This window comes from Mobula hypostoma, chromosome 5 (genome assembly GCF_963921235.1).
Source record: "Mobula hypostoma chromosome 5, sMobHyp1.1, whole genome shotgun sequence".
Lineage (NCBI taxonomy): Eukaryota > Metazoa > Chordata > Chondrichthyes > Myliobatiformes > Myliobatidae > Mobula > Mobula hypostoma.
In genome coordinates this window covers 10,031,479-10,050,451 of record NC_086101.1, presented here as the reverse complement: position 1 = coordinate 10,050,451, position 18,973 = coordinate 10,031,479, and the positions used below count along the sequence as shown (strand labels likewise).

Genomic DNA, 18,973 nt, shown 5'->3' with positions numbered 1-18,973 from the left:
TCGGTATTATCATTGCAGAGGAACCGTCCTGTGCTCAGCACATAAATGAAATTATGAAGAAAGCACGACAGCTCCTCTACTTCCTTGCAAGTTTACCAGGATTCGTCATGGCATCTAAACCTTTGACAAACATCGACTGATTTGAGGTGGAGTGTGTGCAGACTGGTTGCTTCAAGGCCTGCTATGGAAACACCAATGCCCATGAACAGAAAATCCAATTTAAAAAATCCTGGATACGGCTCGGTCCACCTCTGGTAAAGCCGTCCCCGCCATTGAGCACGTCTACACGGAGCGCTGTCGCAGGAAACCAGCACCCATCATCGAAGAGCCCTCCCACCCATGGCATGCTCTATTCCTGCTGCTGCCGCCAGGAAGAAAGTACAGGGACCTCCCGGACTTACTTCACCAGGAACAGTTATTGCCCCGCAACCAGCAGGCTCTTGAACCAGGAGCCCCATCACTAAACTGTTCCCACAACCTATGGACTCACTTCCAAGGACTCTTCATCTCAGATTGTCGATATTGATTATTATGATTAATTTTATTATTAGTTTTCTGAGCTCAAGCTAGTAATGCCTGATTATATAAGTTCGACGGACGGCGTCTAAACCGACTCGAGACATCGAAACGTTGGATCAATTCCACAAGGGACTATCGACTCAGATTCTAGCTCCAGGAATCCTGTCTGACCTGTTGTGCTTTTCCGCTATTTTCCTTTTTTTTAACATCAAATTCATTTTCTTTAGAACCGAACTTTGTTTTTTCAAAAACATTAGTCCACAATTGAATACAGGTTCAACATGGGAATCATGCTCCATTCATCTCGATTCAGACAATTTATGATTTGTTTCCCCGCGTTTTATTTACACCCACGCATCTCCCAACCACCCCGAGTCACCGTTATCTTTATTTTCCTGCCTTCACCATCAACACTTGTGCGATTCACTATAATTCGTCGGAGTGGACAAGCCGAGGGACTCAGAACCCGCCGCCCACGGCCGCTGGTGAACCCGCGAAGGTAATTGTTTCAATCACAGTACTTTTACAAAAGTATTTCAGTTCCGTTGACGGATGCAGTTGATGCATAATTAACACGTCGGCAGTCTGATATCAATTCGTATTTATTGAACTATCCCCACCTTTACATTTCCATCGGATTTATGCTCAGGATCATTGGGGTTTTACAATACGGAATTGGGGATCGAATGGAACCCTTTTGCGCCAACCTATTGTCTACAGCAGGGGTCCCCCAACCTTTTTTGCACTGCGGACCGGGTTCATATTGACAATATTCCTGCGGACCGGCTGACCCGAGGGGAGGTAGGGTTGCCAACGGACAAGAGTAGAGCCAATACGTTGTTTACACAGAGAGCCTACAATGACCATGAATCCTTGCGTGGGCACCAGTGTGCATGCGTGCTTTGCGTATGCGTGTACGTGCCGACGTTTTCTACAAACCGTTTTCGGTGATTCTGTTGCGGGGGGAGGGATGTTAATCACGACCGGAATATTGGTGATAAGTGCCTAATACACTCAATCCCGTTTCTAAAAGGGTTTATCTAACGAATTTAATATTAAACACACAGCGCATATTTTCCTCGCATGAATATAGTGATAAGTCAATTATCAGGGAGGGACGGGAGCTTGAAGTAAGTGGTGAAAACTTCCAGTAGAAGTGGTAGAGGCAGGTTCGATATTATTTAAAGGAAAATTGGATAGGTGTAGAGACAGAAAAGGAATGGAGGGTTATGGGCTGAGTGCAGGTCGGTGGGACTAGGAGAGAGTAGCGTTCGGCACAGACTAGAAATGCAGAGATGGCCTGTTTCCGTGCTGTAATTGTTATATGGTTATATAAGTAAGTCAATAGCATCATAACATTTTAAGTAACGTTTGGATATTAAACACACAGCACATATTTTCCCCGTATGAACATATAAAATCATTGCAACACACCAATATCGCTGAATCAGTGGGAGCCCTGGGCTGAATGCTTGTTTCCCTGCAACAAGATGGTCCTATCGAGGGGTGATGGGAGACAGCGATACTCGAAGGGGGTTCCTTATGTCCAGTCTATTCTGCAATTTGGTTTTTGTTCCATTCATTGCAGAGATATGTTGGAAATGGAAGCAACGTTTTCAGTGCTTCCGTGGCTATCGCAGGATATTTAGCCTTGACTTTGAGATCCAGAATGCCGGCAGAGATATTATGTCAATAATACTTTTCAGCCCACCGTCATTTGCAAGCTCGAGGAGTTGATCTTCTTACCGCGCTGACATGGATGACGCGCGGGCAATGACCTCGCATGCATAATGGCTCAACAGTGGGCGTGACAAGGAATGAGGAAAGGTACAGCTGACTCCTATGGCCAAATCATATCGTTCCCTCACGGCCCGGTAGCGTATGCTTTGCGGCCCGGTGGTTGGGGACCACTGGTCAACAGGATATCTGCGTCACAGCCTCTAACCCCCACTGCAATGCCGGTCCCGGGACCCGACCCTCTTTCACAGATCCAGAGCAGATTCTCAGCCACTTTTTGTCCCAAGTTGTGAAGAACGGATAAAGTTTTCCCGTGAATTTGTTCCCAGTGATGGTGTAAAGATGAGACTTGGTGCCGGCATCGTAAAATGAAACTGTCCCAAACTCGTAACTGAGATAAATTCCCACCCTCCGGGGAATGGGACGGGTAGGGAGACGGGATTCAGGGCAGGAGTTCACGTAAAGGTGGTTTTCGTTTCGCTCGATGGTCCATACTCCAGTCTCTGGTATTAAAGCTACCCACTTCTTCCTCTCCACAGACTCTGCGGCGACTCCCAGCCTCCAGACCCGACTGCCCGTCATCTGCACCTCCCAGTAATGTCTCCCCGACGTGAAACCCTCCGATCCCAGAACACATTCCCAGTCTCTAAACCTCTTCCCAGTGTCAGGGAGATCCCTCCAAGTGTCGGTGCATCTCACACTCTTTCGATCTTCAGACACATCAAGCCATGGGCTCGCTGTTTCGACATCCAACGTGACAGAATCTGGGGGTGAAACAGAGAATTAGGGAGTCCCCAGTATCAGGGAAAACTTGGGCTGCGTGACCCCGACACCGGGTGAGATACCGTTCGACCTCAGACACAATCGAATGGTCAACCAATAAAATAACTTTCTCGGGTTTCAATCAAGCATATCAGAGGGATAACAATCCTCTGCTCAGGGTCTTCTCCTAGCTGGAGAGCAGAGTCTCCTGGGGTTGTCGAGACGTGCAGCAGCATGTGGACGGGACAGGCAGTGGCAGTACAAGAAGGATCAGGAGATTGCGGGGTAGAGATGTAGAGCCGAGTTTTAAGTGCTCCGGCTGGAAAGGAAAGGGTGGGGATGGAGACAGATTAAGGGGGGAGGGGTGGTGGAATGGCGTGGGTATTGGAGACTTTAAGTGGAGAAGTCCTGATCACATTAACTGGAGGCAGTGGTGAGGGGCCAGGTGATCTGATCCTGCCCTATATTCAGATTGAAAGGGTATTGCTTCGACCATGGAAGCCACAGATGAATGGTCGAGTGTGAAATACTGTGAGTGGAGACTGAAAATTTGGAGGGTCACTACGGGAGACATGATTCACGCATGGAAAGATGGAATGTGTGCGACCAAGAATGGATTCAACTGGTTGACGTCAGTGAGAGATTTGACAAGATGTTCAGCTGGCCCAGAAGGTGAAACCACGTGGGATCCAAGCTGGAAATTTATTGCTGGCTTAAAATTACGGAGCACAAGGACACCAAATTTGTGTCAAATTTACCTTGCTTTATGGCATCAAACAATCCTCTCCACACTGTATACAATAAGGGCTGGTCAATTTTTTCTACCGGCAAGGAAGTATCTGCCACGGAAACTGTCAGGGCCTCATCACTAAACCTGCAAATATTAAACTGCTGGTTATAAACAGCAACAATTCACAAATCATTTTACAAAAAAAAGAAAAGCTGCAGTGAAGACCATGTCTTACCTGCTCTTCTGGTGAGAGTCCTCCTGAAACAAATGAAACATAAAATCTGAACTGACTGACTAACTGTCCACATCTTAACAGCAGGAGTTTCATTCAAATTCAAGCCCCTGAACATTCCCATTTCCCAACTCTCAGTCATCATGACACTCAGCCGGGAAAAGGGATATTGGAGTCTATAACTCAGAGGATAAAACTTCAGTGAAGATCAAGGAGGTTGGACACTGCTATATGGACAGGTTGTCAGTGATGATCAGAAAGTTGAATTTAAAATTATTGATGGATTTAACTTGGTTGGGATGGGTGTGAATATTTCTACTTTTATGCCCAGATGGCATGTTACCTCTGGTGTTACCTTGGGTGGAAGATGTCTTGGATCGTCTGCCAAACAGTCTCAAACTCAAGGACATGTTGCATTTTGCCACCAATGACCTAGGTAAAAAGTGGGATGAGGTCCGATGTAATGAGTATAGGGATGAAAGAAAAGAAATACAGAATGATGAATTGGTGCAGGGGGCAAAGTTTCAAATACTTGGATCATTGGAGCCTCTCCTGCGGCAGGGGCAATCTGTACAAGAGGGAGGGGTTGCACCTTAACTGAAGTGGAACCAATATCCTGGCCAGGAGGATCTCTAGTACCACTTGGGAGGGTTTAATCCAGTTTAGAAGGGAGATCCAGAACACCAGGTTAGAACGTGGAGGAGATGAGAAGAATATAGTGTGATGAAAAACCAAGTTATCAGAAGATTGATGCTGATGAGGCGTGTGATGTCGGGCAGTGCAGCGCGGCAGATTTTAAAGGAACAAAGCCTCATAGAGCGGGCAGCGTAGTTTGCGGGCTGCGGAGTGAGCCGGGAGCAGAGTGAAAATTTAAGGGCTTCAGCACAACGGGCTTAGGCGGAAACGGGCGAGGCGAGGAAGGTTTGGCATTCATTTTCTGTTGTTATTTGAGGAGAGGGGCAGTATGAGTGTGAGGGCAGTTTGCTGTTCTCGGTGTCGGATGTGGGAGGCCCTTGAGTCTCCAAGCCTCCCGGACGTCTACATCTGCGCCAAGTGCATCGAGATGCAGCTCCTAAGGGACCGCGTTATGGAACTGGAGCTGCAGCTCGATGACCTTCGTCTGGTCAGGGAGAGCGAAGAGGTGATAGAGAGGAGTTGCAGGCAGGTGGTCACGCCGGGGCCACGGGAGGCAGACAAGTGGGTCATGGTTAGGAGGGGGAAGGGGAAAAGTCAGGTAATAGTGAGTACCCCGGTGGCTGTGCCCCTTAATAACAGGTACTCCTGTTTGCGTGCTGTTGGGGGGGACAGCTTACCCGGGGGAAGCGACAGTGGCCGTGCCTCTGGCACAGAGTCTGGCCCTATAGCTCAGAAGGGTAGGGCAAGGAAGAGGAGGGCAGTTGTGATAGGGGACTCAATAGTAAGGGGGTCAGATAGGCGATTCTGTGGACGCAGTCCAGAGACCCAGATGGTAGTTTGCCTCCCTGGTGCCAGGGTCCGGGATATTTCTGATCGTGTCCAAGATATCCTGAAGTGGGAGGGTGAGGAGCCAGAGGTCATGGTACATATAGGTACCAATGACGTAGGTAGGAAAAGGGATGAGGTCCTGAAAGGAGAATATAGGGAGCTAGGAAGGGAGTTGAGAAAAAGGACCGCAAAGGTAGTAATCTCGGGATTACTGCCTGTGCCACGCGACAGTGAGAGTAGGAATGCGATGAGGTGGAGGATAAATGCGTGGCTGAGGGATTGGAGTAGGGGGCAGGGATTCAAGTTTTTGGATCATTGGGACCTCTTTTGGCGCAGGCATGAGCTGTACAAAAAGGATGGGTTACACTTGAATCCTAGGGGGACCAATATCCTGGCAGGGAGATTAGCAGGGGCTACTGAGGTGACTTTAAACTAGAATGGTTGGGGGGTGGGTATCAAATTAAAGAGGCTAGGCGTGAGGAGGTTAGTTCACAGCAGGGGGATGGGAACCAGTGCAGAGAGACAGAGGGTGTAAAGTGAGGGTAGAAGCAAAAAGTACTAAGGAGAAAAGTAAAAGTGGCAGGCCGACAAATCCAGGGCAAGCATTAAAAAGGGCCACTTTTCAGCATAATTGTATAAGGGCTAAGAGAGTTGTAAAAGAACGCCTGAAGGCTTTGTGTGTCAATGCAAGGAGCATTCGTAATAAGGTGGATGAATTGAAAGTGCAGATTGTTATTAATGATTATGATATAGTTGGGATCATAGAGACATGGCTCCAGGGTGACCAGGGATGGGAGCTCAACGTTTAGGGATATTCAATATTCAGGAGGGATAGACAAGAAGGAAGGGGAGGTGGGGTGGCGTTGCTGGTTAAAGAAGAGATTCACGCAATAGAAAGGAAGGACATAAGCCGGGAGGATGTGGAATCGATATGGGTAGAGCTGCGTAACACTAAGGGGCAGAAGACGCTGGTGGGAGTTGTGTACAGGCCACCTAACAGTAGTAGTGAGGTCGGAGATGGTATTAAACAGGAAATTAGAAATGTGTGCAATAAAGGAACATCAGTTATAATGGGTGACTTCAATCTACATGTAGATTGGGTGAACCAAATTAGTAAAGGTGCTGAGGAAGAGGATTTCTTGGAATGTATGCGGGATGGTTTTTTGAACCAACATGTCGAGGAACCAACTAGAGAGCAGGCTATTCTGGACTGGGTTTTGAGCAATGAGGACGAGTTAATTAGCGATCTTGTCGTGAGAGGCCCCTTGGGTAAGAGTGACCATAATATGGTGGAATTCTTCATTAAGATGGAGAGTGACATAGTTAATTCAGAAACAAAGGTTCTGAACTTAAAGAGGGGTAACTTTGAAGGTATGAGACGTGAATTAGCTAAGATAGACTGACAAATGACACTTAAACGATTGACGGTGGATATGCAATGGTAAGCATTTAAAGGTTGCATGGATGAACTACAACAATTGTTCATCCCAGTTTGGCAAAAGAATAAATCAAGGAAGGTAGTGCACCCGTGGCTGACAAGAGAAATCAGGGATAGTATCAATTCCAAAGAAGAAGCATACAAATTAGCCAGAGAAAGTGGCTCACCTGAGGACTGGGAGAAATTCAGAGTTCAGCAGAGGAGGACAAAGGGCTTAATTAGGAAGGGGAAAAAAGATTATGAGAGAAAACTGGCAGGGAACATAAAAACGGACTGTAAAAGCTTTTATACATATGTAAAAAGGAAAAGACTGGTAAAGACAAATGTAGGTTCCCTGCAGACAGAAACAGGTGAATTGATTATGGGGAGCAAGGACATGGCAGACCAATTGAAAAAGTACTTTGATTCTGTTTTCACTAAGGAGGACATAAATAATCTTCCAGAAATAGTAGGGGACAGAGGGTCCAGTGAGATGGAGGAACTGAGCGAAATACATGTTAGTAGGGAAGTGGTGTTAGGTAAATTGAAGGGATTGAAGGCAGATAAATCCCCAGGGCCAGATGGTTTGCATCCTAGAGTGCTTAAGGAAGTAGCCCAAGAAATAGTGGATGCATTAGTGCTAATTTTTCAAAACTCGTTAGATTCTGGACTAGTTCCTGAGGATTGGAGGGTGGCTAATGTAACTCCACTTTTTAAAAAAGGAGGGAGAGAGAAACCAGGGAATTATAGACCGGTTAGCCTAACGTTGGTGGTGGGGAAACTGCTGGAGTCAGTTATCAAGGATGTGATAACAGCACATTTGGAAAGCGGTGAAATGATCGGACAAAGTCAGCATGGATTTGTGAAAGGAAAATCATGTCTGACGAATCTCATAGAATTTTTTGAGGATGTAACTAGTAGAGTGGATAGGGGAGAACCAGTGGATGTGGTATATTTGGATTTTCAAAAGGCTTTTGACAAGGTCCCACACAGGAGATTAGTGTGCAAACTAAAAGCACATGGTATTGGGGGTAAGGTATTGGTGTGGGTGGAGAATTGGGTAGCAGACAGGAAGCAAAGAGTGGGAATAAATGGGATCTTTTCAGAATGGCAGGCGGTGACTAGTGGGGTACCGCAAGGCTCAGTGCTGGGACCCCAGTTGTTTACAATATATATTAATGACTTGGATGAGGGAATTAAATGCAGCATCTCCAAGTTTGCGGATGACACGAAGCTGGGTGGCAGTGTTAGCAGTGAGGAGGATGCTAAGAGGATGCAGGGTGACTTGGATAGGTTGGGTGAGTGGGCAAATTCATGGCAGATGCAATTTAATGTGGATAAATGTGAAGTTATCCACTTTGGTGGCAAAAATAGGAAAACAGATTATTATCTGAATGGTGGCCGATTAGGAAAAGGGGAGGTGCAACGAGACCTGGGTGTCATTATACACCAGTCATTGAAAGTGGGCATGCAGGTACAGCAGGTGGTGAAAAAGGCGAATGGTATGCTGGCATTTATAGTGAGAGGATTCGAGTACAGGAGCAGGGAGGTACTACTGCAGTTGTACAAGGCCTTGGTGAGACCACACCTGGAGTATTGTGTGCAGTTTTGGTCCCCTAATCTGAGGAAAGACATCCTTGCCATAGAGGGAGTACAAAGAAGGTTCACCAGATTGATTCCTGGGATGGCAGGACTTTCATATGAAGAAAGACTGAATGAACTGGGCTTGTACTCGTTGGAATTTAGAAGATTGAGGGGGGATCTGATTGAAATGTATACGATCCTAAAGGGATTGGACAGGCTAGATGCAGGAAGATTGTTCCCGATGTTGGGGAAGTCCAGAACGAGGGGCCACAGTTTGAGGAAAGAGGGGAAGCCTTTGGAAACTTTTTGGAGAGATATTTTCAATATTATTTCTAAGGTATTAAATATAGATATCTCTCCTCACCCTATTACTGCTATCTTTGGACTACCTAAAATTTCTAGTAATCTTTCCCCTTCAGCCCGTAGAATGATTGCATTTCTTACTTTAATGGCGAAAAGATGTATTTTACAACATTGGAAAGAGCTTAATGCTCCAACTACCTTTTTTTGGTTTTCTCAGACGATTTTATGTTTGAATTTGGAGAAAATTAGAAGTAACCTTTATGATTCTTCATTTAAATTTGAACAGATTTGGGGACCTTTTATTCGATATTTTCATTTAATGTAATATTTACCCTTCTTGTTTTTTTTTCACTGTTTTTAATGGAGGTCGGGATTGAGGACGTGATTTTAAGTTTAACTCTGTTTGGTTTCAAGTTAGCCCATTGCTTTGCTTTGCTTTTAGTTAGCTGCACGGTGGGTTTTTTTTTGGGGTTTTTTTTTTCTTTTTTTTCCATTGATATATATAAAATTTAGTATACTATTATGTTATCTTGGTTTCTTATGTTTAAATTACATTGTTTGTAGTAATTTCTTTTTGGTATTGATATCTTTTGGAATTTTATTATACTTTAACATTGTATTAATGTTTATATGGCTTACCTTTTTTGTATACTTACTCAATAAAAAGATTTAAAAAGAAAGAAAGTAAGAGGGAGTTAGATATGGCCCTTGTGGCTACGGGGGTCAGGGGGTATGGAGGGAAGGCTGGGGCGGTGTTCTGAGATGGATGATCAGCCATGATCATAATAAATGGCGGTGCAGGCTCGAAGGGCTGAATGGCCTACTCCTGCACCTATTTTCTTTGTTTCTATGTTTCTATAAGAGAGACAAAGGGAGAAGCATTCAACATGTTAATTAGAGAGGAGAGAGATTAAAGAAAAGAAACACAGTTCTGAGTATTGACAGACCAGTCGCTTTGAATCTGAACTGTTTGAAGTTTGATGAACAGGTTATACCCCAGCAAGGGGATAAAAGGAACAGATTCGCTAAGGCAACACACATCACGAGATCACGACATAACGAGACCCTGGAAGTGCGGTGTGCCCCCCCCCCCCACAAGTTGGTGGGAGTTTGGAGGTCTGGTCGCGGGACCGAACATAGATACACAGGGTGAAAAGGTACGATCGGCGGAAACCTGGTGTGTGTGTCCACCCTTGCCTGGGTGCCGGGTTCACCATGGAAGATTTATCGTATCCGGAATGGAGGGGTCACAGTCGGTGACCTCAGAAGACATTAAAAAGGACTCGCCGGAAAGCTAACTGCGGGGAACATCAAAGGTCTGTTGAATCGAAATTTGCATTCGCTCTCTCTCTCTCTCTCCAATGGCACAACAGCGATTACTACGAACTGTACTCAGCTGAACTGAACTCTGCGTCACTTGAGACTGGTCATTTTACCCCTCGACTGCAATAGAGCTTGACTTATTCCCATTTATCCTAATTCTGTGTACATGTGTGTTTTTATCATTGCTAACGTGTTGCATTTATATCTTTATGATTAGAGTACTGTGTTACTTATTTCTTTAATAAAACTTTCTTAGTTCCAGTAATCCAGACTCCAACTAAGCGGTCCATTTCTGCTGGTTTGGCAACCCAGTTACGGGGTACATAACATAAGTGGGGTTCTCGTCTGCGATTTTGAACTTCAAATTTGGGACTGGGTAAATTGATTGGGTAAAATTTCCAAAAGAAAGAAAGGACAAACAGCAGAAATGGAGATTGAGTAATTACTAAAGGCGCCAACCTTGGAGGCATTAGAGGATGCCAGGAAGTCAGAATTGGCAACTGTGGCCAAACGGTTGAATCTTTTTAAGGGGAAGTTGACAATGAGGAGAGTGGAGATGCACAGAGCTATCATAGAGCATTATGTATCTGAAGGTGTGTTTCCCCAAGGGGAGTTGGAGGTGGTGTCTATGGGCAAACCTGGTGGAGAAGCAGTACAGCTGCAGATTGAAAAATTGAGACTCGAGCACAAGTTCCGGGTAAAACAGCTGGAGCGAGAGGAGAGGGACAGGCAGATGGAGCGAGAAGAGAGGGAGAAACAGAGGGAAAGGGAATTTGAGCTGGAGAAGTTAAAGATGAGGCTAGCGCAGGGGCCAGTGCCGAACCAAGGTGGAGGGTTCAGGGCGACCCAGGAGGTTAGACTGGTTCACCCATTTGAGGAGTCCGATGTTGATTGGTACCTTCTCCATTTTGAAAAAGTTGCTGCAAGTCAGGACTGGCCGAGGGATAAGTGGGCTGCTTTGCTTCAGAGTGTACTTAAAGGAAAAGCCCAACAAGCTTACTCGGCATTGTCTGCAGAAGATGCCCAGAGGTATGATGTAGTGAAGGAGGAGATACTCAGGATTTATGAGTTGGTCCCGGAGGCATACCGGCAGAGGTTCCAGAATGCGAGGAAGCAGTGGGGCAGCATGTATTTAGAGTTTGCCCATGAGATGCAGATGTATTGTGAGCGTTGGTGCACCTCGAAAGGGGTCAATGTGGATTATAACGGACTGCTACAGCTAATACTGATTGAGCAGTTTAAAGGTTGTGTCCCTGAAGGTATGAGACCCTACCTAGATGAGAAAGAGGCAGACACTTTAGCCGCAACTGCTAAGTTAGCGGATGAGTACGCGTTAACGCACAAAGCGGAGTTTACCCCGAGTAAAGGCTACCAGAAGGGTAGTCAAGAGGGCGGGGAGAGTCTGCCAGAAAAGTCAGAAAGTAAGCCGGGGATTAGTGAGAAGGATAAGGTAGACCAGGAGCAGTTTGGTAGGAAGTCTCCTAGGGTCGTATGCTATAATTGTGGGAAAGCCGGACACTTTGCGTCCAGGTGCTTTGCCCCAAAGAAGAAGACGGGGAAAGGAAAAACGACGGTTCCGACTGGCTGTATTGAGCTGGTAAACAAACTGCTAGTGGAGGAGAGGTCTGATAAAGTTCAGGAAGGGTGCGAGAGGTTTATCTCGGCTGGATTGGTGTCGGTGAAGGAGGGGTTAAACCCGGTTCCAGTACAGATCTGGAGAGACACTGGAGCTTGTCAGTCATTGATATTAAAGAGTGTGTTAGACTTTAGTTCAGAGACCCAGACTGGGGAGGTCAGGGTGATAAAAGGCATTGGGAAAGGGACTGAAGCAGTACCTTTGCACCAGATACACCTAAAAAGCGCCTTGGTCTCCGGACCGGTCACGATCGGGGTGAGGCCCGAACTACCGATGGAAGACGTGGAGGTCTTACTCGGTAATGACCACGCCGGCGGAGAGGTGTACCCAGCAGTAAGATTGACAAGCCAGCCTGCCAGCATTGAGGCCCCGCCCAAGGACTCACAGGTTTATCCCATTTGCGCAGTGACTTGGCGCATGTCCAGAAAGGCTGCCAAAGCGAATGTAGATTTAGCGGAGACGTTTTTACCAGCCTTGTACCAGGAGGGGTTAGAAAGTGAGAAGAAGGGGCGTAGTGAAACAGAAGTTAAGGTAGACTTATCATTAGCCAGGAAGGAATTTATACAGGCACAGGAGCGAGATGAGGAGCTGATGGTTTTGGCGGAGACAGCTCTCTCTGAAGCAGAATTAAAAAGGGAGCCAGTGGGCTATTATGTGAAGGAGGGAGTACTAAGGAGGAAATGGAGACCAAGTACCGTGCCCGCAGATGAGGAATGGGGGGTGATGGTGTCGAAAATTTATGGGGATGAGATTCTTAACCTGGCCCACAAGATACTCCTCGGTGGACATTTTGTGGGGAGGAAAACAGTCGGTAGGATCATGAAAGAGTTTTACTGGCCGCACAGGAGGAAGGACACTATTGACTATTGTAGACGTGAGCTAACACAGTTACAGGCTATTAATATGTTAAAAGCTTACCATGATCAGAAAACAGACCTAGTCGGTGTTATCATGAAAATTACTGAGGCTAGGGTGCCACCTGATAAGGGGAAACCCATTTTGAAAAGGTAAGTATGGTGCCGACCAGATGGGAGAACTCTATTGTTTTGGCCAACTTTGCTGATGAGCTCTCTCACGTAACCCCCGAACAGAGTGAGCCGACAATAAAGCTAATTAAACAGCACGCACACGTACGTCTGGATGTCCCGAGGCGATGCAAAGAGCCGGGACATGGTGTTGTTGTCACATCAGGTCAGCCTAGTGAGCAACATCCCTATTTAGGATGATTAATTCAGTGACAAAAGGGCTAAAGAACACAGAAGCGTATATTGGCGATTTAGTGGTGTGGAGTGACACGTGGGAGGAGCACATTGTGGCACTGTTTAAATGGCTGTTTGAAGCCAGCCAAACAGTGAACCTCGCAAAAAGCGACTTCAGCCACGTGAAGGTCACTTCTATGGGGTTTGTGGTAGGACAGGGGCAGCTGGCTCCAATGCAGGCTAAGGTGCTGGCTATCTCTGAAGTCCCCACCCTGACAGACAAGAGAGCCCTGAGAAGGTTCTTGGAGATGGTGGGGTACTATCGGAAGTTTTGCAAAAACTTTGCGGATATTACCCTCCCTCTTACTAAGCTCCTGCAAAAGAATGCGAAGTTTGAGCGGGGATGACCCTTGTTATATTTGTCCAGGACGGAAACCACTGAGAAGTTACACTGATCACAACTCATTAGTGTTTTTGACCACCATGAAGTTTGCTAAATTGGAGCCTGGTCTTAGAGGATTATTAAAATAACACATATAAAAGGAACGGAAAGGTGATTGCTGACTGTCTGTCAAAGTGTTGACAACTTAAAGTTCTCTGTATTAGCCAAATAGCTGATGACCCTGTATATTGGTGTGTATCTAATAATGTATTCATGCCTATAATTTTTACCCCGGTAAAAATCCTTTGAAGGGTAGGGGTGTGACGAAAAACCAAGTTATCAGAAGATTGATGCTGATGAGAGAGATAAGAGAGACAAAGGGAGAAGCGTTCAACATGTTAATTAGAGAGGAGAGAGGTTAACGAAAAGAGACACAGTTCTGAGTATTGACAGACCGGTTGCTTTGAACCTGAACTGTTTGAAGTTTGATGGATTGGCGATACCCCAGCAGGGGGATAAAAGGAACAGGTTTGCTAAGGCACGACAGACACCACGAGATCCCGAGATAGCGAGACCCTGGAAGTGCGGTGTGCCCCCCCCCCAACAAGTTGGTGGGAGTTTGGAGGTCTGGTTGCGGGACCGACCATAGACGCACAGGGTGAAAAGGTACGATCGGCGGGAGCCTGGTGTGTGTGTCCACCCTTTCCTGAGTTCCGGGTTCACCAAGAGGGGTCACAGTCGGTGACCTCAGAAGACATTAAAAAGGGCTCGCCCGAAAGCTAACTGCGGGGAACATCAAAGGTCTGTTGAATTGAAATTTGCATTCGCTCTCTCTCTCTCTCTCTCCAATGGCACAACAGCGATTACTACGAACTGTTCTCAGCTGAACTGAACTCTGCGTCACTTGAGACTGGTCATTTTACCCCTCGACTGCAATAGAGCTTGACTGATTCCCATTTATCCGAGCTCTGTATACATGTGTGTTTTATCATTGCTAACCTGTTGCATTTATATCCTTACGATTAGAGTACTGTGTTACTTATTTCTTTAATAAAACTTTCTTAGTTCCAGTAATCCAGACTCCAACTAAGCGGTCCATTTCTGCTGGTTTGGCAACCCAGTTACGGGGTACGTAACAATAGATATAATGACCAGTAAGAACAGAGAGCAGCAAGGTAATAGACACAATAGGATGGATGGGTTAAAGTGTGTGTATGAAGGGAGGTGAATTTGGAGCATGGAACAGCACATGGTCCAAGATGTTGTGTCCATTACAGAGATGTGGTTGAGAGAGGGACAGGAATAGATACTAACATTCCAAGGATTTGATGTTGTAAGGAAGTATGGAGTAGGAGATAAATGGAAGCGGGTGCATTATGCTATTAATCAGGGACATAATTACAGCTGCACCCAGTCCAGCCATAACAGGGGGCTCAACCACAGGTAGAACTTCACAATAGGAAACGCTGGTGGGATTATACGACAGACCCCACACCCAACACCCCGCGACAAGCAATGTGACTGTGTGTAAAAGCTATGCAGGCAGAAGGTGTAAAGCTGTATAAACAACCGGATTGTGGTAAGTGACTTCAACTTCCCTAACATAGACTGGGAGCTCCCTAGTCCAACAATGAATGCATCTAGGAGGGTTCTGAAATCAATATGTAGACAGTTCAGCGAGAGGAAGGACAGAACTTAACCTCGTGTTCAGTAATGAGCCTAGCAAATTGAATGTTTTTTTTTGGTGGGAGCATGGTTAGAGAACAGTAGGCACAGCTCCTTAAATTTTATGACAGCTATAGATAAAGATAAGTACAGACATTACAGGAGAGCAGGGAAGTTACAATAATTTTAGGCAGGACTAAGGGAGAGTTAATTGGAAACAGTAGTCATTTGGTAAATCCACATCTGGCATGTGGAGAGTGTTGACAGAATAATTGTACAGAGTATAGGACAGCTATGTTCCAGCAGGAATGATGGACAATGATGGCACTGGATAACAAAAGAGAAGATAAAAGAATTATATGTAAAGTCTTGTAAACTAAATTCAATGGAGCTTTTGATGTTTGCAAAGAAGCCAGCAAAGAACTCCAGAAGGAAATTAGGAGAGCCAGGAAGGGCCATGAAAAGTCTTTGGCAAATAGAAACATAGAAACATAGAAAATAGGTGCAGGAGTAGGCCATTCGACCCTTCGAGCCTGCACCGCCATTTGTTATGATCATGGCTGATCATCCAACTCAGAACCCCGCCCCAGCCTTCCCTCCATACCCCCTGACCCCCGTAGCCACAAGGGCCATATCTAACTCCCTCTTAAATATAGCCAATGAACTGGCCTCAACTGTTTCCTGTGGCAGAGAATTCCACAGATTCACCACTCTCTGTGTGAAGAAGTTTTTCCTAATCTCGGTCCTAAAAGGCTTCCCCTCTATCCTCAAACTGTGGCCCCTCATTTTGGACTTCCCCAACATCGGGAACCATCTTCCTGCATCTAGCCTGTCCAATCCCTTTAGGATCTTATACGTTTCAAAACGACGAATTAGGATCTCAAAACATTCTATACAAACATCAGCAGCAAGTGATAACAATGGAGCAGAATAAAGGAGGAAAAGGATAAAGCGGAGAAATATGTGCTTGGGGGCAGAGAATGTCAGTGATGTCTGAAGTAAGTAATTTACATCACTATTTACCAATTTAGTCTTTTATTCAATCTGGTTGCTCCATTGGTGCCTTCCCGGTAGAGAACCTGCAGAAGCATCTTACCAGGATGCCTCCTAGATGAGCGTGCACTTGCTATAAGGGGAGGTGGGACAGACTTGTGTTGTTTTATCTGGAGTGGAGGGTGTTGAGGGGGAGATCTGATAGAGCTTTCTAAGGTTATGAGAGGAAAAGATAGTGTAGGCAGCTGTTATCTTTTCACATGGTTGAGATGTTTAATATTGGAGGACAGTATTTAAGATGAGAAGGGGTAAATTCAGAGGAGATGTGGGAGAGAGGCGGGCACAGGGATGATGAGTGCTCAGATTGTGTTGCCTGGGGTGGTGGTGGAGGACGGAGATGTGCAAGAAGCTCTTAGGCAGATGAATGTGCCAGGGGGACGTGGACATTATGTAGGCAGAAGGAATTAGTTTGGTTGGGAATTTGATTCCTAATTTAATTAGTTCAGCACCACATCGTGAGCCAAAGGGCATGTCCTGTTCTGGGGAGAGCAAAAAGCAAAGTGAAAATATAAGGTGGTTTTAATGCAACATTTCAGGTGTCAGTGAAGAGGACGTGAAACTGCGAATGTGGTGGCAGCAGACAGCAGAGGTCATCTGGAATGGGGAAGCTCAGTAAGTACAGTACATGAAGGACAGTGTAATTCCAATTATTTATGATGGGCTTGGTGCACATGCTGGGAATATTGAGAACACACACAAAATGATGGAGGAGCTCAGCAGGTCAGGTAACATCTATGGAGGGAAATACACAGCTGACGTTTCTGGCTGAGAGCCTTTATCTTTGTGTGTAACTCACTACTGCTAATGCACACTGAATAAAGGTGATAAGTCAGAGGTGTGTGTCACATTCTGGAATTTAACCTCAGTCCCCACTGACCAATGAAAAGACACTCACTGCTTCAGAAGTTATTAGATATGACGGCTACTGGAACTGAGTGCGAGATTCCGGAAATATGCAGTATATTTGGTTGAAACGACGTCCAAATCTTTTAGAGGCTAATCTGGGGACAACAACAGCCTGAGAACAGACCATGTGTTTATTAGCTTTAAATCAGAGTTTTACCAATTGGCCAACATTTCATTTATTTAAAATATATCACTCCCCATATGGAACAGATCTCACATTTTTTGACTGTGCGCTTTTACTGAACCAAACTTTAATGTAACCTCTCACCTGCAGAAACATCACACTGTCGTTTTCATCCAACTGTTGCAGTAAATTCGAGAGTTCCTTCAGAAGAGAATTCAAATTCTCTTGAATGACTCGAAGATTTTTCTGCATCGAGTTTAGAATACTTTCCGCTTTTTCTCTGAGATCTCTGAGTAAGTGCTGCTCTTTCTCGTTGAGAATCTGGTGCATTTCAGCAAACTGCGAAGTGATGTGGGACTGTAGGCTGCTGGATTGTTCCTGTCAAATGAAAGACAATGATTAATATATTTATGGTGGCGTTATGACCATGAAAGATGACTGTTCCTCCATTTAAAGTCTATCCCATTTCCTCACACTTTCCTGATCCCTTTTCTCCCCCACGTTATCTCCCTGATGATTCACATACCACCCAATGTAAGTCACAAAGTTGATTGAAGTGACTATTTAACAGTTGACCCAGAAATACTTTTGGATGAGCCCTGTCATGGACACAGAAGAGCGTAAACTCAACGCAGTCAGCAGGATCGAAATAGGTCATAGAATCTGTGAAACCACGGGACTACCTGCTGCAAAACTGCAATTGTGCATGAAATGGAACCAAACCACACGAGAGTATCGGAATTCTCCTCAGGAAGCCTCACCCGAACTCGGGAGATCTTATCTTTCTGTTGCCGTTCCATTTCCAGGAGCACTGATTTCTTCTCTGTGAGAAATTTTATGGAAGATTTCACCCGATCCTAGGAATCAGTAAATAAGACCATCAGAAAATAAAGATACAATGAGGAGAATGCGTGTTCAGTATGTTTTACCTTGCAGATTTCAACAGCTTCTTTAATCGGCATGAAGTCATGAGACTTGTGTTCCTGCGCAGTCGCACAAATCACGCAGATCAATTTCCTATCAGTTTCACAAAACAGTTTCAATTCTAACTCGTGTTCTTCGCAGTGAAGTTTATTTTCCTTCTCTTTCGGCTTCAGGTATAGATTCCGAGCTTTCGCAGCCAGTCTCCCTAAAATCCGACTTGCCCTGAGGGTCCGGTCCGCAAACTCTGTTTTACATTCCGGGCAGGAGTTGTTCTCCTCCCTTTCCCAGCAGCCTGTGATACAGGAGCGGCAGAAATTGTGTTCACATTCCAGTGATACTGGATCAGCGAAGAAATCCAGGCAGATGGGACAAATTGTCTCCTCGATTAGACTCTCGAAATGATCTTTGGAAGCCATGTTAAACCCCGACACTTCCTGATTCAGGATCATTTCAATTTCCGAGGGGCTGCTGAACCCATGCACTACCGTGATTGTCCACTGCAGGCGCTGCAGTTTTCGGGTATGAGCGTTCTTTTGCTGCAAATAACTTTCCTGGCTTCTTCTGACTCATCACAGAAAGCGAAGGAAACAGAAAGAGAACAAGCACGTCTGAATGTGAAAGAAACCGGAAGGAAGTATCCCTGCCCGGCCAGGGCATATGGAAAAATGAAAAGGAACTGAAATAATTAGCAACACACATAAAAAGTGCTGGTGAACGCAGCAGACCAAGCAGCATCTATAGGAAGAGGTACAGTCGACGTTTCGGGCCGAGACCCTTCGTCAGGACTAACTGAAATAATTATTTTGACTAGGATGTAAAAGAATGGTTAAATGTAGAAACATAGAAACATACAAAACCTACAGCACAATGCAGGCCCTTCGGCCCACAAAGCTGTGCCGAACATGTCCTAACCTTAGAAATTATCTAGGGTTACACAAGGCCCTCTATTTTTCTAAACTCCATGTATCTATCCAAAAGTCTCTTAAAAGATCCTATCGTATCCGCCTCCACCA

The 18,973-nt window shown here is 45.5% G+C and overlaps 2 protein-coding genes across 3 annotated transcripts in view; one reads left to right on the top strand and one right to left on the bottom strand.

Annotated features, from left to right (window-relative positions):
• The window catches only part of LOC134346437 (uncharacterized), a 119,092-nt gene that overhangs the window by 20,230 nt on the left and 79,889 nt on the right, over positions 1 to 18,973 (top strand).
• Positions 1,110 to 18,383, bottom strand: LOC134346567 (nuclear factor 7, ovary-like). Of its 2 annotated transcripts, XM_063047987.1 has the most exons (6): positions 17,966 to 18,383; positions 17,798 to 17,893; positions 17,181 to 17,414; positions 3,984 to 4,006; positions 3,777 to 3,892; positions 1,110 to 3,020 (listed from the first exon to the last, which is right to left on the bottom strand). In XM_063047987.1, the coding sequence occupies exons 1-6, from the start codon at positions 18,374 to 18,376 to the stop codon at positions 2,434 to 2,436; spliced, it is 1,467 nt and encodes a 488-aa protein (XP_062904057.1). In that variant the 5' UTR covers positions 18,377 to 18,383; the 3' UTR covers positions 1,110 to 2,433. The 2 variants fall into 2 exon arrangements, with proteins under 2 accessions (XP_062904057.1, XP_062904058.1); XM_063047988.1 differs by lacking the exon at positions 17,798 to 17,893.

Coding starts and splice junctions, on each gene's coding strand:
- LOC134346567 (XM_063047987.1), bottom strand. CDS start 18,376: ATGGCTTCCAAAGATCATTTCGAGAGTCTAATCGAGGAGACAATTTGT. Junction 4,007..17,180: donor ACAGTGTGATGTTTCTGCAG/GTGAGAGGTTAC, acceptor CATTTGTTTCAG/GAGGACTCTCACCAGAAGAG. Junction 3,893..3,983: donor GACTCTCACCAGAAGAGCAG/GTAAGACATGGT, acceptor TAATATTTGCAG/GTTTAGTGATGAGGCCCTGA.